Genomic DNA, 22,395 nt, shown 5'->3' with positions numbered 1-22,395 from the left:
TAGCAGGCTGGAGTTTCAGGACCACAGATTCAGACACAGATACAGAAAAATCCAATGCAACCCAAATAAGAACCTAGATGACTCTCCTCTTCCCACAGAATCCTGCAGAGAGCAAATCCTGCAGATTTGCTCCAAGGTATTAACTTCCACTGTCTTCGGCAAAGACTGTTCTGCATGTGGGGGTGTATGCTGATTGGTAGTTTGTTCCAACCTTCAAATAAGTCATTGGCACAGATTCAGTTAACAAAGTCATTGGATCTTATGTTTTTCTTGGGAAGAAATTTTGGAGATCGTCTGACCCAAGTTTACATTTTTTGTTTTTCCAGATGAGAAAATGGTGGTGTTTAAGGTTTAAAAGCAGATAAAACCAAGATAGATTTACTAAACCACATTGCTGCTTCCTGAGATTACAGGAAAGTTGTACTTCTTTCTAAAATGCTCCTCTACTCATTAGGACTAGAACCAGCCCCTGAATAAAATAATGTAGGAAGTGATTTCGATGTCATTCCCTCTACCACATGGTTGTTTCCATAATCAGAATTCTCTTTCTCATTATGAGATCCTGCCCCTTTTCAATCTAAAACCATTCAGCATTGAATGGTTCTGTGAGTTCTGTAGACTCTGCAACAATTCACCCTGACCTGTGAAAAATTACTTCTCATACACTATATAACTTTTCTTTTTTTTTTTCTTTTTAAAATCTGTGAACTAGGAGAGCCACTTCATTTTTTAAATGAAAATTAAATAAAAGAATACATTGAAAATACTTAGAGCCTGGCTCATTTTAAGTGCCTAATAAAGTGAAGCTCTATGAGTTTTAGTGACTGTTTTTATTCATCTGGTCCCTGCACTTAGCTGTGTTTTCTTTTTAAGTTTTTCAAAGGAATAAATATCAAGTGGTAACACTTTGGTTCTGTTCCTCTCTAGAGCAGTGATTACCAGATTATAGTATACATAAAAACCACCTGGCGATCTTGTTATACTGTAAATTTGTTATTCCTGCCCCCCAACCACAAATTTGATTTAACTAGGACTTCTCCTAATCCCCATAATTTTGATGTCGGCAGTTTATGGACTTATTCAAAACCTTTAACCTTAAAGAATGAACAAGAGTTAGTGTTAGCAGTGTTACCACATAAGTGCAACATAGGAAAATTCTTAAGGATTTTGACTCTCATTCTGCTGTAAGAAGATCTAAGGAAAGGATTTGGGAACTATGTTTCAGTGTCTCAACAGAGACGACTTCCACACCTTTTCATACCTATACTCAAAATCCCAGAGAAGATGAAAATGTTATATGTGGGGCCAAGAATACTTTCTAAGGTTTCCAAGCCTGATATCTGAGCTATAGTTAAAAGCTCAGGTTTTGTGGTCAGACAAGTCTGGATTTAAATCCTGGTTCTGCCCATGCTAGTTGTGTGACCTTGGACAAGTAATGTAATTTCTCTAAGCTTTAGTGTTTCATCTGTGAAAGTGAAAATACATTAAGTTTTATCAGAAGAGTAGAGGATAGGTAGGATGAAGTATAGTATGTCATGCACCTAATATAATATCTTGCACATTCAGGCATGTGCAATAAATGGTGACTATTAACTGTCCTGGAGTTAAACTGTAATGATCTAGGGAAGCATACCATCTATGGGAGTCCTTGATAGGACGCTTATAGTTTTTTTATGGAGAAAGGCACTTGACTTACAGGGAAAAATTTGTTCCCCTAGTGCTGATCTGAGCTTCTCTGTGATTTTTTTTTTTTTAAAAAAGCAAAAGTAATGTTTATTCTCATGTGGTTTGGGGTCTTATTTCTAGGGAGACCAAAGAAGGGGGAAGAATTATTGTGGAAGTTAATGACAAAGTGGCAAAGATCAAGAATTTAAAGGTAAGCCTGAAATTGTTTTCCATTTACTTTCCACTGAGGACTTAAAATTGTTACAGGGGCTTCTGGGGTGAAAAATGTGTATATGGATGTATTTAGAGTGAGGAAGGGAGGAGCAGATAAGGAGAATTGTAGGAAGAACTGGACCAATCATAAAGCAAATTTTAAAATAAGATGAAAAGGGCAGGGAATGTGGGCTACTACAGCCTAAGTTCTATCACATAGCAAATAGAGCTGGGCCTGGGTGGTGCATGCTTATAAACCTAGCTACTCAGGAGGCTAAAGCAGGAGAATCACAAGTTTGAGGCCAGCTGGGCAACTTAGAAGACCCAGTCTCAAAATTTGAAAAATAAATAAAAAGGACTAGGGATGTAGATCATTGGTGACGCACTTGCCTGGCATGTGTAAGGTTCTGTATTCAATCCCCAGTACTGGCAGGGTGGGGGGAAAATATATATGTATTTTTTATTTATACTTATATATATATTTATATAACATACACATTATATACATATACATATTATATACATATCATGTATATGTTATATACACATTATAACACATGCATTATACACATGCATATACATATACATACATATATATTCGGGTGCAGCCATTTTGGAAACTGGTAACTGCTTTGCAAATAAACACTGAGGATGTTATGGAGGCCGTGATTAGCTTAAATCATGCCAGGGGCAATCTGTATGTCTCTTTTGCTCATCTGACCATTAGTGAGACTTTGTCCCAAGCCTCTCAACTGTAATCATTTTATCAAGAGATATTATTAGGAATTTTAGAATGCACCTAATCATGCAGGATTTACTTTTGCCATACGGAGGTCCAAGTACAGCCTTCAGATCCCAGAAGGGAGTCAGTTACTACCCTGAGTCTTGTTACAGGTTTTCTTTCACAGATCTGACTGAACTTTGAGTCCCAATTGGACAGACATGGGAAATTCCCTTCCTCCCTGCTTAGCCACTCCTAGAACTAATTTCCTCCACCTCTTCCAATGTTTATCAGAGGAGCAAAAAAATGGAAGGGTTCTTCCTTTTGTGCACTTTTGAGGAGTGGAGATTGGGGAAGTTGACCATGTGACTACTGCTATAGTCAGCTTGCAAGTGGAAGCCAGCATTCCTAAGAGCGTGAGGAAGTTGAGTGGCAAGTATGAGGGTTATCTGGATCCTAGGCCTTAGAACCATGCCCGCTTCTGTTATTTCAGTGATGTGATCTGTTTCCCTTGTCAGTAGCTCCCTGCTAAAAGAGAATGGGACTGTCAAACTTTCAATGTGAGCTCCCTGGAAACAAAGGACCTTTATTTTATTCTTTGCTGTATCTTATTTATAACTCTGTTGCCTAATCACTCAGCTGTTTTGTTCTAAGATCTCATATTTTTGGTTCGTAAGAATAAATCTCAGCCACGCTCAACTTTATCTGCCTCTAAACACCTCCTCTGGCTGCTTATTTCCCTAAGGTCAGTTATCCACTAACAATCTCTTACTCATTCTGATAACTCATTCTTCTGCAGTGTTTTGTTGTTTGTTTGTTTGTTTGTTTTTTAAGTACTGATGATCCCCAGCACTTTTATTTTTTATTTTGAGACAGGGTCTCACTAAGTTGTCCAGGCTGGCCTCAAACTTGCAGTTTTTTACCTCAGCCTCCCAGGTTTCTGGGATTACAAGTGTACACCAGTGCACTCAGTGCTGCTTCTGTAGTTTTTTTGTTGTTGTTGTTTGTTTGGTTTTTTTTTTTTTGCTTCTGTAGTTTTTGATGGCTAATGCCAGGGTTCTTTCCCTGTCAGAGTCTGAATTTAAATATTAACACAAGGTATTTCTGTGAACAATACATTCTCCCCAGTATTCAGAATTCAGTGCAGTTCCAACTCTGGCTTTGCCTTGGGCAGTTGGATTGTTCCTAGCTCTTCTTTCCAACATGGTTTCTAATTTCCTGGGGGTGGGTACCCCAGGAACCTCAGGGAAAGCTCCAGGTTGATGGAATCTGCCAGGTGTAGAAGCTGAACTACTCATGTACTCCCAGTATATTCTGCAGAGATATATAGAGAGGAAATGATAGTGATGAAGCTGCCTGGAGAGGGAGAGACTTTTTCTCTCAAGCTGTCCTATATCTCCTAAGGTTGTTGCATACGAAGACAATACATGATGGTTGATATGTATATTTAGTTCTCTGGGGCTTTATTTATGCCCATTGAGATGGAGATAAAAGTTACCTTTTTTTTCTTTTGACAATAGCTTTCATAAACATTCTATGACTAGTCCAGGTCTCTCTAGTTATAGTGTGAGTAATCAAGTGCCACTGGCCTGTGTCTGATATTATAGTAGAGAAGACAATGGATTCTATGTTTGATTTTAGGTGGATGATCGACCAGATAGCTTTGGAGACTCCCGGGAGAAGGTTGTGGCATTCAACTTTGATTATTGCTACTGGTCAGTCAACCCAGAAGACCCTCAGTATGCATCTCAAGATGTGGTAATGTCATTTGTCACTTTTCTTTCTTTAGTCCCTCTCTTTTAAATGTTTATTATAAAGATATTTGTCATGGTCCTAATGGCATAATTGCACCAATTGAAAATACTGAAATGGTACTTTAATTTAATAGAAACTGATGGATTTTCAAAAAGAAAAAACTCTAGTACATCAAAAAACCATTGATGGGCTTGAGTTGTGGCTCAGTGATAGAGTGCTTGCCTAGCATAGATGCTCTTGGTTTGATCCCCAGCACCACTTAAAGCAATACACAGAAAAACCTTTATCTTTTCAAGTAATAATTTCCACGGTAGTGTTAACAAAAGAACTTCTTTCAAATGCAGAAATCTCATTGTATGTCTCCTCATACAATGGATGATAGTAAATTAGCATGGAATCTGGGCCCTGGTTATTTTCACTTAAGATAATTTGGTCAGAACTAATGATGTGTTGGTCTGAGGATGATAGTAAGAGGCATCAGGTCCAGAAGGAACAAAGGAAGTAAGAAAAGAATACTTGATCAGGGCATGAAAACTGACTGGTATATTTTTAGGCTTGGGCCTCAGCTTGATTTAGGTGGGTATTAATTAGCTCAGGGGGTGTTTTTATTCTATGATAAGTAAATGGTGCTCACCTTAAACATGGCCTTGACTTGTTTGTGCAACAGAAGGGCCCGAGAATCCAAGGGGCTAGTGTCTTCTTTGAGCCTTAGTATTATACTTGTGCTCCTAGGCAGAGTGTGAAATGGTAGACTGCTAGTTTTTGATCCTGCAAGGTATGTAAGAGGCAAATCCTATTGATCTATTATCTGAGGATTGAGAGGACGAGCCAAATCTTTACCAGCTGAGCTGTTACCCACTCTTCCTGTGCCTCATAGTCCTTGGATCTCTCAGTTTTCTAAGACAGCTGGAAGTCTGGCAGCAGGTCTATAGGATATTTTTGTTTCTGGGAAGATACAACATGCTATTGCTTTGAGCAGCGGGTCTGTGGGACATTTTTGTTTCTGGGAAGATACAACATGCTATTGCTTTGAGCAGGGGTCTATTGGACATTTTGTTTCTGGGAAAATACAACATGCTATTGCTTTGAGCACTGTTGAAGGCCTCTCTTCAGTCCCCATTATGATCAGCAAGCCTTGCCTCTTTCAATTCTGTGACCACAGACAACAACCATAAGGTTCTATGTGAAAGTCTATCCCTAAATTAAAAAAAACAACATTTATTTGGCCTTTCATGGTTAGGTATAATAATACATATGAAAGAAAGAACACTATAGGAATATATCCTTATGAAGTACCATTGGTAATAATTTGAGGGGACAACCATTGCCTTTGAATAAAAAGTCAGAGTCCTGTTTTCTACTAAGTATTTATCTTTTGTTAAACTTTTATACTCATGCCAAGGGAGCAATATTATCAAATTTGAGTTACTCAGGGGAGATAGTACTGATTTTCAGCTAATGCAGACTGCTAAAAGTGACTGCATAGTTCTAAATCATGGAAGTGTAATTATTCCATTCTTCCCTTCTGTGGGGAGCATATGGAAACAAGACCCTATGTGCACTATTGGTTTTGTTATCTCTTTGGGCCCCTTCTGTTATAATATGAGTATCTTACCTGTGTATCAATGTGTTTGCTGTAAATACTCAGGAGAAAAGTGAACATTACTTAACCCCTACCAGGTTTTCTCTGTCCTTTAGACTGTGAGGACACTGGCAGGTTCATGCTTGTCTTGTGGCCCTTGATTTTATTTATTATTTATTTTGAAAATTATAACATTTAAAAAAATTTTTTGTGAATTATTTAGTTATATGTGACAGTAGAATGCACTTTGACACATCATACATATATGGAATATAATTTCTCATTCTTCTGGTTGTACATGATGTAGAATCACACCAGTTGTATAATCATATATGCACGTAGGGTAATAATGTCAGCTTCCTTCTACCATCCTTCCTGCCCCCATACCCCTCCCCTTCCTTCACTCCCCTCTACCTATTCTAAAGTAACTCTATTCTTCCCCAACCCTGCCCGCTGTTGTGAATTAGCATCTGCACAGTAAACATTTGGCCTTTGGTTTTTGGAGATTGGCTTATTTTGCTTAGCATGATATTCTCCATCCATTTACCAGCAAATCCATAATTTCATTCTACTTTAAGGCTAAGTAATACTCCATTTTGTATGAACCACATTTTCTTTATCCATTCATTGGATAAAGGTTGGTTCCATAGTTTAGCTATTGTGAACTGAGCTGCTATAAGCATTGTTGTGGTTGTAGTATGCTCATTTTAAGTCTTTTGGATGTAAACTGAGGAGTAGGATAGCTGGGTCAAATGGTGGTTCCATTCCAAGTTTTCTGGGGGATCTCCACACTGCTTTCCATAGTGGTTGCACCAATTTGCAGTCCCATCAGCAACGTATAAGCTTACCTTTTCCCGTGCATCCTTGCCAACATTTACTGTTGCTTGTATTGTTGATAACTCCATGTCACTGATTGGAGTGAGATGAAATGGTAGTTTTGATTTGCATTTCTCTAATTGCTAGAGATGTTGAGCATTTTTTCATATTTTTTTTGACCATTGATATTTCTTCTTCTGCGAAGTGTCTTTCAGTTCCTTTGCCCACTTATTAATTGGATTACTTGTTTTTTTTTTTTTTTTTTTTTGCTGTTAGTTTTTTGAGTTCTTATATATCCTGGAGATTAATGCTCTATCTGAGGTGCATGTGGTAAGGATTTTCTCCCATTCTGTAGGCTCGCTCTTCATGTTATTGATTGTTCCCTTTGCTGAGAAGAAGCTTTTTAGTTTGAATCCATCCCATTTATTCTTGATTTTTCTTCTTGTGCTTTAGGAGTCTTGTTGAGGAAGTCAGATCCTAAGCCCACATGATGAAGATTTGGGCCTACTTTTTCTTCTTTTAGGTGCAGGGTCTCTGTTCTAGTGCCTAAGTCTTTGATCCACTTTGAGTTGAGTTTCATGCAGGGAGAGAGATAGGGGTTTAATTTCATTCTGTTACTTGTGGATTTCCAATCTTCCCAGCACCATTTGTTGAATAGGCTATCTTTTCTCCAGTGAATGTTTTTGGCGCCTTTGTTTAGGATGAGATAGCTGTATTTTTGTGGAATTGTCTCTGTGTCTTCTATCTTATACCATTGGTCTATGTGTCTATTTTGATGCCAATAAGGTGCTGTTTTTATTCCTATGGCTCTGTAGTATAGTTTAAGTTCTAGTATTGTGATATCTCCTGCTTCACTCTTCTTGCTAAGGATCTGGGTCTCTTATTTTTTCAAATGAATTTCTTGATTACTTTCCCTAGTTCTATGAAGAATGTCATTGGGATTTTAATTGCAACTGCATTGGATCTGTATAACACTTTTGATAGTGTGGCCATTTTGACAATATTAATCCTGCGTATCCAGGAGTATGGGAGGTCTTTCCGTCTGCTAAGGTCTTCTTCAATTTATAACACTTTTTATAGTGTGGCCATTTTGACAATATTAATCCTGCGTATCCAGGAGTATGGGAGGTCTTTCCATCTGCTAAGGTCTTCTTCAATTTCTTTCTTTAGTGTTCTGTAGTTTTCATTGTAGAGGTCTTTTTTCTTTTGTTAGATTGGTTCCCAAGTATATTACCTTTTTTTTTTTTAGACTATTGTGAATGAGGTAGTTTTCCTATTTTCTCTTTCAGAGGATTCATCACTGATGTATATGAATACATTTGATTTATGAGTGTTGATTTTATATCCTGCTACTTTGCTGAATTCATTTGTTAATTCTAGAAGTTTTCCGGTGGCATTTTTTGGATCTTCTAAATATAGAATTGTGTTTTTGGCAAATAGTGATAGTTTGAGTTCTTCTTTTCCTATTTGTATCCCTTTAATTTCTTACTCCTGTCTGATTTCTCTGGCTGGAGTTTCAAGGATGGTGTTGAATAGAAGTGGTGAAAGAGGGCATCCTTGTCTTGTTTCAGTTTTTAGAGGGAATGCTTTCAATTTTCCCTTTGAGACTGTTGTTTTTTTTGTGTTTAGCATATAAAACTTTTACAGTGTTGAGGTATGTTCCTACTATCCCTAGTTTTTCTAGTGTTTTGAGCATGAAGGGGTGCTGTATTTTGTCAAATGCCTTTTCTCCATCTATTGAGATGACCATATGATTCTTGTTTTTAAGTCCATTGATGTGATTAAATATGTTTATTGATTTTCATTAATGTTGAACTGACCTTGCATCCCTGGGATGAACCCTACTTGATCGTGGTGCATTATCTTTTTGATATGTTTTTGTTTGCAAGTTGCCAGAATTTTATTGAGAATTTTTGTGCTGTATTCATCAGGGATATTGATCTGAAGTTTTCTTTCTTTGATGTGTCTTTGGTTTTGCCATCAGGGTGATATTAGCCTCAAAGAATGAGTTTGGAAGGGTTCCCTCCTTTTCTATTTGATGGAATACTTTGAGGAGTATTGGTATTAATTCTTCTTTGAAGGTCTTGTAGAAGTTGGCTGAAAATCTGTCCGGTCTGGTCCTGGGCTTTTCTTTCTTTCTTTTTTTTTTTTTTATTAAAATCTTTTTTATTTTTATAGAATGCATTTTGATTCATTATACACAAATGGTGTACAACTTTTCATTTCTGTGGTTGTACACAATGTAGATTCACACCATTCATGTAATCACATATATAATAGGGTAATACTTTCTGTCACATTCTACTATCTTTCCTTCCCCCACATCCTCCCACCCCCATTTTCCTCTGTACCATCCAAAGTTCTTCCATTCTTCTCTTGCCACCCTCCACCACCCACATTAAGTATCATGATCCCCTTATCAGAGAAAACATTCCGCCTTTGGTTTTTTGGGCTTGGCCCATTTCATTTAGCATGATATTCTCCAACTCCATGCATTCACCAACCAATGCCAAAATTTTATTCTTCTTTATGGCTGAGGAATATTCCATTATGTATATATACCATATTTTCTTTATCCATTCATCAATTGAAGGAATCTAGGTTGGTTCCATAATTCTGTTTTGTGAATTGGGCAACTATGAATATCAATGTGGCTGCATCACTGTAGTATGCTGATTTTAAGTCCTTTGGGTATAAACCGAGGAGTGGGATAGCTGGGTCAAAGGGTGGTCCATTCCAAGTTTTCTGAGGAATCTCCATACTGCTTTCCAGAGTGGCTGCACCAATTTGCAACTCCACCAGCAATGTATGAGTGTGCCTTTTTCCCCACATCCATGCCAACACTTAATATTGCTTGTGTTCTTGATAATAGCCATTCTAATTGGAGTTAGATGAAATCTTAGGGTGGTTTTAATTTGCATTTCTCTAATTACTAGAGATGTAAGCACTTTTTCATATATTTGTTGATCACCTGTATATCTTCTTCTGAGAAGGGTCTGCCCATTTTCTTAGTCCATTTATTGATTGGGTTCTTTGTATTTTTCGTGTAAAGTTTTTTAAGTTCTTTATAAACTTTGGAGATTAGTGCTCTGTCTGAAGTATATGTGGAAAAGATTTTCTCCCACTCTGTAGGCTCTCTTCACATTATTGATTGTTTCCTTTGCTGAGAAAGAGCTTTTTAGTTTGACTCTATGCCATTTATTGATTCCTGCTTTTATTTCTTGTGCTATGGGAGTCTTGTCAAGGAAGTCTGGTCCTAAGCCAATGTGATGGAGATTCGGGCCTACTGTTTCTTCTATTTGGTGAAGGGTCTTGGGCCTAATTCCTAGATCCTTGATCCATTTTGAGTTGAATTTTGTATAGGATGAGAGAGAGGGGTTTAACTTCATGTTACTGCATATGGATTTCCAGTTTTGCTAGCACCATTTATTGAAGAGGCTATCTTTTCTCCATTGTAAGTTTTTGGCACCTTTGTCTAGTATGAGATAACTGTACTTATGTGGGTATGTTTCTGTGTCTTCTATCCTGTACTATTGGTCTACCTGTCTATTTTGGTGCCAATACCAGGTTGTTTTTTTGTTACTATTACTCTATAGTAGAGTCCTAGGATTTTCTTGTTTGGTAGGCTTTTGATGGCTTTTCTGTTTCATTATTTGTAATCCATCTGTTTAAATTGTGTTTGTCCTCTGATTCAGTTTGCGTAGTTCATATGTCTATAAATTTGTCGATGTCTTCAAGATTTGCTATTTTATTGGAGTATAAATTTTAAAGTAGTTTCTAATTATCTTCTGTATTGTTATATTTCCTTTTCCATCATGTATTTTAGTAATTTGAGTTATCTTTTTCTCTTCATTAGCATAGCTAGGAGTTTATCAGTTTTATTTATTTTTTCAAAGAATCAACTTTTTATTTTGTCAATAGAAACATAGCATTTTAATAGATGAAATAAATACACCAATACATGGAATGTAAAAACGACATTGGAGGAAAAAATCACTGTATGATGTAAATTAAAAATAAAACATGGTCACAGTAGCTTTCTCCCCATTTGCAAATCACATGGCAAGATTATACTCTTTCCACACCAAATGTACTCCTAATTCAACATGACTGCTAAAATAAAAGCAACATACAAAAAAAAGCTACTACATACTGTCTAAGGAGTGAAAACTGAGATAACCTTTCTTTTAATTAAAATAAAAAAGAAGAAATGAATCCATGACCTTCTTCCTGCCCAATTAATAATAAAATTCAGTTGAGGGACAGGGATATGGTAAAATCACAGCCTGCAGATTACCCATTTTCCATTCCCTACTCCTTGTGGACTGCTTGACACCTGTGCTCTGATGCATGTGAGTTGTGTGCATGACCCTGACTTCTGGAAGATTCCTCCTGGGCATTTAACATGGGGAAGGAGTCACCTATGATTTCTTTGGTATAAATGGAGAGGAAAAGAGAATGTGTCTTCCTTTATCCTGCATGTGGCAGAAGGGGTATGGGATGTGGAGTTGCTAATTCACAGAATTGGAATTCATTGGTGGTGAAGTACTGGTGAAGATCTCTCAAAGTCTGAGATAGCAGGGTGCAGCTTTCAGACATGATGCAGGCTGAGTTCCTCAGCCTCTTCCTATGGTCTGACATCTTGGTGCCCCAGTCTGGGTGCTGCACCAGATCCCTGAGGATTTTGGGGTCAGAAGCACACAGGCTGACACCACGGTCATGGCACCACCCAGGATGATGGTCTGCACCACCTTGTTTTCAGCACACGCAGCTGCCAGGTGACCCAGGAATTGCACAGCTTGGTGGCCATGCCCACCAGCGCACTCACAGCCTGCACCAGGGACCTGCTAAAGAGCATGCAGTGGCTGCTGGCCAGTTCACTGGGTGCCACCTTCACCTCGCATAGGCAAGCCAGCACCGTTGCACTTGTGCTATTGCACTAGATGCCCAGCTTGAGTTGCTCGTGCCAAAAGCGGTCCCATGACACAAGCCCTGCGACACCTCCAGCAGCAACTGTGGAGTCATATTGGCCTGTGGGGGGCTTGTAGTACCTGTGATAGCATGTCATGAGGTGGGGTCCACCAGGCCTTGCTGTGCAGGTTGAGTGCCAGATGTGGCCACTGCAGCCAGATAGTGGTGTGGACTGAGCCCTCCGTCAGTAACACCACCAGATCACCCACCTCCACTAGACTGTCCCTGGCCTCTGCAAAGTGGCCCCTGTTAAGCTGGCTCTGCATGTTGTGGGTGAGGATGGAGAGCCTCTTGGTACACATGATGATGATGTCCTGGCTCTGTTCAAAGGACTCTATGCCAGCACAAGAGCACCAGCTGAGCCTTTCTGAGCAACAGAAGCAGATCGGCCACAAGCTACATCTTGCCCTTGACACCAGTCTCTTCCGAGACTGTGAGTTGACCCTACGTACCATGCTCTCAGCAGCAGCCAGAGAAGCCACCTCACCAGTGACTTCCCAGCACTGCCCCTAGCCATTGTGCCTTGGGAGCACTGACCTGCAACTGGGGACCCCACTACCACCACCACTGCTGTTGTGGCCCTTGATTTTTATCCCAGCACTCAATGTGGGTAAGATATCTAGTTACTGATATTTGTAACTTTTCCATTGGAATCTTCCAAGAAGAACCAGGAAAGGAACTGATTCTCAGTAAGAGAGGATACAATTCCTACATCAGTCCACCATAGTGACTGTATTTGTGGCAAAGAAAATAGTGGTCTATTAGCAGAAAATAACATTCCGATAGCTGTTTCAGAGCTCCCATAAGCATACTTACGGTCAGTAATGTACATACATAAGAATAATTAGCTATTTTATGTAAAATGTGATAAATCAGTAATCTTGGAGCAGGTATATATGTGTTAAAACAAAACTTATGTATGTATATTAGTATCAGTAAGCTGATACTAATATGGATTTTGTGTGAGGCTTAATTTACATTTACATGGTTTAATTGTATAAGTATCTAGTGGAAGCCCAAAAGACCATGGAGGAGAGGAATTCCTAAATGATTCTTCCCTTGCCTGATTTGAAAGTTAATGGCAAGATCAAATGGAATCCAGACAGGAAGCCTGTGCAGAGAGATAAAACTTGTGTCTCCTGAGGTTATTCTGGCTTATTTATTAATTATCTGAGTCCCTCACTGGTCCCAAAAGGACTCCGAATAGGACAAAGAAGGAAGGGAACTTCTGTCAAAGGCTGGAGTAGGGCCAGAAGTGCTAGAATGGTGACGGGACTCATAGCCTCATGATTCACTCAAGAGTCCTCATTGCTTTAACACAGAAATCAGAGCCCCGAGTTAATCCTAATTACTGTGTCTTTAAAACCATGAGGAGTAAAAGAGGCAGAATGTCATAAAGTCACAGGACTTGGGAGGAAAGAATTTACAATGTTATTTATCTCATCCTCTCTCCAGGATTTGTGATCATATTTGGTGATGAGAATCATTGAAGTATAATTTATATACAGTAAAATTCACCTTTTTAGTGTACAGTATACAACTATGAATTTTGATAAACACGAGTATATAACCTGTGCTACAATCAGTATGTTAAACAATCCGTCATCCCAGAAATTCCTTCATGCCTCTTTGCAGTCTTATCTTTCCGGTCCCCAGCCCCTGTCAACTATTGATTTTTTTTCCCTGACTACAGCTTTGTCTCTTCCAGAGTATCATGTAAATGAACTCATGTAGTATGTAGTTATTTGAGTTAGGCTTCTTTCACTTAGCATGATGTATTTGAGGTTCATTTCTGCTGTTGTATGTATCACATCTTCTTCTGACTTTGATTCAGACTTATTTAAATCATTTGCTCACCTAAATGAACTCTTATGGATTTGGAAACCCTGATTCCAACTACAAAAGTTAGGGACCAAAGTCCCCTGGAAACCAGTGCCTCTTTTATTCTTTGGCTTCTTCTTGGTGTTAAAGAAGGACTGTCATCACCCTTAGAAATGTAGTATGGATTTGAGATATCCAAATAACTGAGGGAAATATCCAGGGGATATTCCTTGTGGGTGGGAATTTTGGGCAACATTATAGATGTTGACAAGAATGTCACCTGTTCAGTATTGGTGCTGCCTTATCATTGTCTCTCAGTTTTTTAGAGATTGAAGGGAATTTAGTAGTCATATATGCCAGGGTTTCTCAAGCTCAGGACATTTTGACCAGACAATCCTTTGTTGTGAGAATATGTCCTGTGCATTGTAGAATATTTAGCAGCATTCCTGGCCTCTACCCACTAGATGCCAGTAGCAATCCCTCAACAGTGACAATCAGAAATATCTCCAGCTGGGTGTGGTTGCACACACCTGTAACCCCAGTGGCTCAGCATGTTGAAGCAGGAGGATTGGAAATTCAAAGCCAATCTCAAAAGAAACTTAGACCCTGTCTCAAAAAAAAAGGGCTGGGTATGATCGCCCACCGCCCGCGGGGACAATCACAACACGTACGCTCTTCTTGATCACAGGAACCAAAAAGGCTTTATTCCACAAGTCTCAGACTTATATTGAGAACATCAGCCTATCAGAGAGTAGACTACCAGGAAAGTCAGCCTATCAAGGAACAGTCTCCAGGCAGATACCAAGATCGCCTCATGTACAACAGCCAACCAGAGTTACTTCCTAAAACTTGTATATGAGTGCAGCTATGTTTGGCAAGCTGCCAGGTGCCATCTTAGAGATCAGGCCACGGTGCGGCTCTGGGGCCCTCAGAGCCCGCCCCTGACATCTCCCCCTTATTCTTTAAATAAAGAAAAGATGACTTGGGACCATGCCTGTCTTAGGTTGTCCATGGCAAATTACATCCTTACCTGTCATTGGAATTCTGACCTCCAGGCGTCAGAACCCTGTCTTAGGTTGGTATGCATTTCCACAGATCTTACCCGTCTTTGACTACTGGTCCAGCATGCTTAGCCATACTAGGGGGGATGTGCCTGTCTCAATGACTGTCAAAGTCTGTACTATAGCCCGTTGATGACATCGGGCATCTTGGCGAGCTCTGATTTGGCTGTGTATAACATAGGCTGTCAGTAAGCAGATAATAATCAGAACAGCTACTGTTCCAGCCCACTGTTTTGTCAATCCCAGGGCTTTAGATACCAATGCAACTTGAACCCTGGTGGCATTGACTCTGAGTATTTCAGCTCGTAGCTGACTGGTTAAATTATCAAACGTAGATGACCAATTGCCAGTAAGGTAGACAGAGATTTTTAGATAACATAGCCGCAGAGCTAAGGTTATTATAAGCAATAGGGTGACACACGCTGCTCTTAAAGGATAAACACATCCCAGTCCCAAAAGTTCTTGCAAGATATCCACTTGTTCTTGTAGTAAGTCCACTCTTTGATTTACAAGGAGTGTGCCTGCTGTTAGATGTTGGTTTAGGGTCTCTTTAGTCTGTAAGGCTGCAGCTGTATTTTCGGCCAAGTGATTGTTGTTGCTGTCTGTATGATTGTGTCAATGCTGCTGCTGCGGTTGCGGCTGCCACTGCAGAGACTGCTACTGTGGTGACCACGGCCGCTGTGATGCCAACACTGGCAATTCCGCATCTGTAACAGAGACTGGGACTGGTAGGAATGTGGGAACACACATTAAGACTGCCAGCAGGAACCTAGAAGCATTCCAACATTGAGAGAGATAGCATCCTAAGAGACTAAAAAGAAGTTGTAAATTAGTTCAAGGAGGGAAAGGCTACGAGCATCATGGTCATCAGGAGTATGTTCAGCATCTTCATTTTGTTGGTCTGAGTTAGTTGTTGGTAGCATTGGCACTGGTCAAGTTAGTCGCTCAGGAACCCAGATAGGCAATGTTTTGTCCTGTGGAAACACACAAACCGAGCCGCGGCTCCAGTAAACCACCGGGTCCGGGCTGTTCCATTGTCCTGTAAGAACATCCTTCCATTTTACCGTCACTCTATCATGTTGTTTATGATTGCCACGTCTCTCAGCGGCAGAGCGACCCTCATTATCCTGAGTTAAAAAATTTAAAATAAAGAGGCAAAGAGAAAGTTTATCTTTAGGGAACCTGAAGGTCTCCCCTATTCCCCCTTTTTGTTTATAAAGAGTATTTTTGAGGGTGAGATGTGCACGTTAAAGTCCGTAAAGGATGAAAAATAGTAGAGTTTGAGGCAATAAGCCCTGCACATTCTAAGTTACTGAGAGCTTGAACTACATATAAACTATCTGAGTAAACATTGAATGGAATATTAGGGAACATTTTAAAAACTTCAAGAACTGTTAAGAGTTGTTTGTTGAGCAGAAGAGTTAGGGAAAAGGAATGTTTGGACTTTATCTTGATAACAAATAGCTCCATTCCCTGTTTTGGATCCATCAGTGAAAACCACAGGAGCCTTAGGAATAGGTTGTTGTCAGGTAACTCTTGGGAATATTACAGAATTATTACTACAAAATTGTATATAAGGATGTTTAGGATAGTGAATATCAAAGTTAGCTTGAGTGGAGCATCTAACAACAGTCCAAGAATCCATGAAATTACATAACCAAGAAAGTTGATGCTTATCATAGGGAATAATGATAGTAGCTGGATGAATTCCAAACACTGTGATAGATGATTTAAGTGCCTTTAAGATTACTTGAGCTACTGCTTCAGGGTAGGGTAAGAGAGTTTTATTGGGTACCATTACAGATAAGTTTAGTTTGGAGAATAGCAGCTTGATAAATTCCCTGTTTTAAAAACTTGTATACCTGGAAAATATGAACACATTTAATATACAAAGAGTGACCATTTCACAATTACCTTGACACTTATCTTACCAAATTTAGTTTTTAAAGAAAAATTTAGACTCTATAACGTAGTACAATACTCTAACAGTTGCTTAACCATAATTGTATAAACCCCTATTTTTTAAGACTAATTGTTCTAAAGAATAAAACTTAATAGACACAAAGTTAAGAGTAAATTAGTGTTTCTAAGAAATCCTTGTTATTTTACCATGTCAGTTTACCATATAGATTAAACTTTGGTTTATATTAGAACATTAGTATTTCACCTTAGGAAAAACCTTAAATAGCTTTAAATGTTTCACATACATACAACCAACTTATTTACATGCAAACTTGTTGAAACTTGCCCTTTACTTACATAGACTTTCTTAGCACTTACTTAGACCCTCATGTATTTCATCACACAAGCACTTTCTTACCCAGAAACATTTCCTTTTCCCTTTTACTAAATATATTTCCATACCCAGAACCTTTATTTTCTCTTTCCTGTTGACCCCTTTTTGTTCACATTCTGAAACAACTCTTATGAAATTTCTGAATTTAAAAAAATTACTCTATTTTAATAAAATTAAATATTTTGTTGTTTATAGTACTCTAATTGAAACACAGTTGAAACTTTTAGAACCCTTTGTATATAGAATTATACCTATTAGGACATAACTCTTAGTAACCTTTTTTTTAGTTTAGTGATGACACAAAACAATTTTTTCTACAAACACATTTGAGTAATCCCATGCATGTCAACTCTAAGTCACTTCTTTTGTAAAAACCAAGATATCAGACAAGTGTCCTGAACAGTATTTGCCATCTTTTTCTTGTTGAAGGAAAGTCCTAGAAAAATTGATGTTAAACATTTTATTAACATCAGCATTTTATTATTTGACCACCTAAAGTCTTGCGAGTTATTTAAGACATTTTACTTCTATTAGTTTACCCAAATTAAATTGAACCTTTTTAAATCATGTGAATTAAAAATATTTGGATCCATTTTTAAATTTTAATTTTAGGACGCTCAGTTTTGATACAGACAAAACATGACATCAGACAGCATGACATACACATAACACAAAATCAAAGGCCTTGAAACTTTATAGGTGAATCTCCAATGCAATGTAACAGATGTTCAAAAACTCTAGTTGAATAAAAAAAAATAGAACTGATCAAAAAAGTCATGAGCTCAAAAAATATGTAGAATTCAAAAAAAACAAGAGTCCTGGAAAAATGATACGGGAAAAATGATATGGCCATTAATTACTTTAGTAAAGCACCATAAAATTTACTTTTGCTGGAGTTCAGGTAAGACTCTTTTTGCTCTTTTTTTTTTTTTCTTCCTCTCTTGGGTTTGAGACCGGTCTCCTACTGAGCCTTCAGGCTTTCTCCATTTACATTTCAATGTAAGACTTGACTGAGATTTGGATCTGAAAGGGGATAAAATGTTCCAGCAGAAACTTGATGCCTAGGGCATTTTAACCGTAATCCTGGTTAGTAATCAATTCAGGTTTGGATGCTGAAAAGTGTGAAACAATTATCTCCCAATATTTGTGGGGACTGGGGCTACTCTATTATACTCCTTACTAGGACATGCCACTGATGGTTGGGCTGGTTTGTTTACTATGTGGCAAGTTTCTGGAAGGAGATGCAACGGGAGGAGCCGGCGGTTCTTTAGGCGGCAGCTCTTTGGGGAGAAACTTGGAGCCCCCTTTGGGAGGTCCTGGAGAGAAGCAGGCCTTAAGGGCGGATAACGTAGGGCAGACTCCTAATGGGGGACCCTCCCCTAAACTGATTTCCCTCTTCCTAACAAGTTGTTCTACACGATCCCATGTGGACCACTCAAAAAGATTAGCAGCGGGAAGCCAAGAGGCCACCCGAGTAAAGGTGTCCCAGGCTTTTTCCGCCTGTGTATCAGACCACTCAAGGCTGCTACTCTTCAGCATGAGTCTAAGAGCTGAGAGCGCAGGGTCACCATGTGTGGTGTGTGTTTGCCCCATCTTTTCTTTAGTAGATCCTGTAATAGCAAGATTTTTTGTTCTACATAGTAAATCCTCCTCTTCATCTGAACTATCCTCATACCCAGTTTCATTTTCCTTGTCTGTCTCTGATCTTATTGACGCCCTTTCTGATGCTTTAGACCTTTCCTCTTTTATTTCCTCCAAAACCTCTTCCCCTTGTTTTATGGCCTCTCTGCATTTGGTATTAGGAGTATCTAAACACCCTCTAACTAACATCCATATGGCCATGGTTCCTAGGGGTAATGGTTTTACTCTCTCTGTCGCTCTCAAATCCTCCCCTAGAAGCTCCCATTGAGGGATATTCAGTAATCCCTCGTCCAAGAACCATGGCGCAATATCTTCCACTGTGTGTAAAAAGTTTCGGGCTGTTTTAGTTTCAAGAGGAATTCCATTGGCCTGGAGCAAATCCTTTAAGGGACCTTCCATGCACACTCATGACATTTCAGTGCCCATATTTCTCTATTAAACTAACAGAATGCAAAGCACTTTAACTAGCAAAACAAAAGCAAAAACACTTACACTCAATCTCCGTCGCTTATCCCGCGAACTTTCTTTTTCTCTATCCCGCGAACTTTAACTCGTCGCTTATCCCGCGAACTTTAACACCGTCGCTTATCCCGTGAACTTTAACTCGTCGCTTATCCTGCGAACTTTAACCTGGCCAGACTGTACTTTACTTTCCCTGTATTTACCTGATCAGTTCCTTCTTTGTAACTCGAGTTCCCGGGTTTCGGCACCACTTATGATCGCCCACCGCCCGCGGGGACGATCACAACGCGTACGCTCTTCTTGATCACAGGAACCAAAAAGGCTTTATTCCACAAGTCTCAGACTTATATTGAGAACATCAGCCTATCAGAGAGTAGACTACCAGGAAAGTCAGCCTATCAAGGAACAGTCTCCAGGCAGATACCAGGATCGCCTCATGTACAACAGCCAATCAGAGTTACTTCCTAAAACTTGTATATGAGTGCAGCTATGTTTGGCAAGCTGCCAGGCGCCATCTTAGAGATCAGGCCACGGTGCGGCTCTGGGGCCCTCAGAGCCCGCCCCTGACAGCTGGGGATGTGGCTAAGTAATTAAGCACCCCTGGGTTCAATCCCTGGTTCCCCCCCTCCAAAAAAAAAATAGATCTGCAGACATTGCTTATTAATCTAAGCAATCCCTTCAATTTATCAAAGTAGCTATATAATTTACAGGGGTTTTATAGGCAGTTAATGCCCAAGGAGAGCTGGATTCGTGCTTCCTTATGATGGTCTCTTCATTGCTTTATATTATTCTACCTTCCTCTGTGTATTTATTTTATAACCTCGAAAGATAGGTTAAAGGTTAAAATTCTGTAGTACTTTGTCACTTTCAGCTCTTAGTTGTAACATAACCTGAGTAAATAGATTAGGTGTCAATAAATATGGACCACTGGAGTATCAGATGCTCAAAAGTTCTTCTGTGAGGCAGTTGTAAAATGCCATTGATGGCCAAATGTAATTTAAGTGCTTATCACATCATTTACTTTCAGTTAAATCTGTATTACTTACTCCATTATAAACTAGGAAACTGAGTCACAGAAAGGCAACAAAATTTGCCCCAAGTCACATAGACAGTAAGTGGTAGAGATCCAGGATTGTCCAACTCAAAATCGTTGTCATTCCCACTAAGTCTCACTGATGCTCAACTGTACTCACCCCACGAAAAGAAAAAAAAAAAAAATCCTATTTAGCCTACTTGTGACCTGGTCATCTCCTTACACATTATCTGATTTAATCCCTTCAACTTCCTTAAAGAGTAGAAGATTTTATGTCCCCCCAATTTTTTTTTTTTAATAATTGAGGAAATTTAGGTTTAGAGATGTTACATGACCAGTCAAAGTGACACAATGAGAAGTTAGTCCTGGGCCAGGTGTGGTGGAACACATTTGTAATCCCAGCTACTCAGGAGGCTGATGTAGAAGCATCACAAGTTTGAGAACAGCCTGAGCAACTTAGCAAGATCCTGTTTCAAAATAAAATTTTTTAAAAAGGACTGGGGATGTAGTTTAACTTGACTAGCATGTGCAAGACCATCAATTTGATCTCTAGTGCAACACACACAAGTGAGTCCTGGATTTGAACATTGAACCTCATGCAGTTTTTCTTCATCATTTTCAAAGTTCATCATCTTCACTATGCCAAAGTATGTGAAGGAAGGAAAAAAGAATACATGGGAAAAGAAAGAGGTGGAATGTTGGGAGGGAGAGACAGAAAAACTGTGGGACTACAGTGAATGGACAGTGGTATGGAATTATATTCCTGTCTTGTGCATTACCCCTGGACCCTGGTAGACCCTGGTATCACCAGCTTCCCATTATTTTTTTTTAATATTTTTTTAGTTAGTAGCCCTTTAATTTATTTATTTGTGGTGCTAAGAATCATATCCAGTGCCTCAAATGTGCTAGGTAAGCACTCTGCCACTGAACCACAACCCCAGCCCCAGCTTCCCATTCTTAAGGCAGGTCTCATTGGTCTAAATTGTGTTTCTACTCTCTTTTTTTTTTTTTTTTTTTTTTTTTAGATGTTGATAGACCTTTATTCGTTTATTTATATGTGGTGCTGAGAATCAAACCCAGTGCTTCACACATGCGAAGTAAGCGCTCTACCACTGAGCCACAACTCCAGCCCAAGCTTTTTTTTTTTTTTTTTTTTGGGTGCTGGGGATTGAACCCAGGGCCTTAGTGCTTACAAGGCAAGTACTCTACCGACTGAGCTATCTCCCCAGCCCCCCAAGCTTTTTTAAAAAAAATTGACTGTATTTTATCTGACTTGATCTATTTTTAAGTCAATCTACTTTTCTGAGGTTATACCTGGGTTTGAATTCAGGTATAGCTACTTATTAGGCTGATGTTACTTTGAACAAGTTACCTAACCTCTCTGCATCTATCATTAGTGACAGTAATATATGTCTCAAAGAGTTTTATCATGAGGAAGAAATTAAATAATTATGTAAAGTGCCCAGCACAGTGCCTATTTAATAAATATTGAATTCTCGAGTTTTGTGACTTTTATCTCTGTTGTAATAAACTTTCTCATAGAACAAGAGAAACAAGAGTTGAACTAGATTTGAAAATCTCTTCCCTGAATCTGTATATGATCCTTTCTGAGACAAGCATGTTCTACTTGGAAAATTAAACTAACTACCCTTTGTCCTGATGAGGGACATCTGTTGGAGCAGGAGTCCTCTGCTCAAGTGTATTGTGTTCAGTGACTCTGTATGTGTAAAACTTTCCATGAGGAGCGTTAGCTCAGTTTTACCCACCAAGAGACTGTGACTGCTCAAAACAAATCCAGACTGAGTCAACAAAAAGCTTGTGCAGGAAGAAAAAGCTATCTAACCCTTTGTGAAAATCAATTGCTCCTATTCTCCTGGGAATCTCGATGTTAAAAATGGTCTGTTATTTGACCTAAAACTCTTGTTAACGTTTCCAGATTAAAAACAAAAATCACGTGTGTGAGCAGAATTCTCCACACAATCACTGAATCTAAAACTAAAATTATAGCATTAAAGATGATTGCGGTTGTTGTGTTTATATTTGGTCTCCGAAGTACACTGAACACCCAACAACACACGGAGTGTATCATTGCCTACCCTCTAAGAGCCTTGAGAAAGAGAAAGTTACAAATTCTTTGGTGAATATTATCACTAGTTCTGTACTTAAGCATGAGGATGTCAGGAACTTGGAGAGGCTTCAGAAGGAAACAACATACACCCAGAAAGTGATTAAAGGACTGGACTACAGGAATAAAGACAAAAACTTCTATTGGTGTAGTGTATCTCACATGCATTTGACAGAGTTATTTAATGAAGGAATGTTGGTCCAGAGATGAGAAGAGAGAGAGACAATAACACT

The 22,395-nt window shown here is 39.0% G+C and overlaps 1 protein-coding gene and 1 pseudogene across 1 annotated transcript in view; one reads left to right on the top strand and one right to left on the bottom strand.

Moving 5' to 3' along the window:
- Positions 1-22,395, top strand: part of LOC124978243 (stAR-related lipid transfer protein 9-like) — a 71,178-nt gene that overhangs the window by 1,820 nt on the left and 46,963 nt on the right. The window contains exons 2-3 of the mRNA XM_047542427.1: positions 1,807-1,876; positions 4,241-4,357. Coding sequence (XP_047398383.1) covers positions 1,807-1,876; positions 4,241-4,357 — 187 coding nt within the window. The remainder of the gene's footprint in view (positions 1-1,806; positions 1,877-4,240; positions 4,358-22,395) is intronic.
- LOC124978242 (talin rod domain-containing protein 1-like) lies at positions 11,264-12,240 on the bottom strand (annotated as a pseudogene).

Source organism: Sciurus carolinensis, chromosome 2 (genome assembly GCF_902686445.1).
Source record: "Sciurus carolinensis chromosome 2, mSciCar1.2, whole genome shotgun sequence".
Lineage (NCBI taxonomy): Eukaryota > Metazoa > Chordata > Mammalia > Rodentia > Sciuridae > Sciurus > Sciurus carolinensis.
The sequence above is the reverse complement of the archived record's forward strand: the minus strand, read 5'-3'. Positions and strand labels throughout refer to the sequence as shown.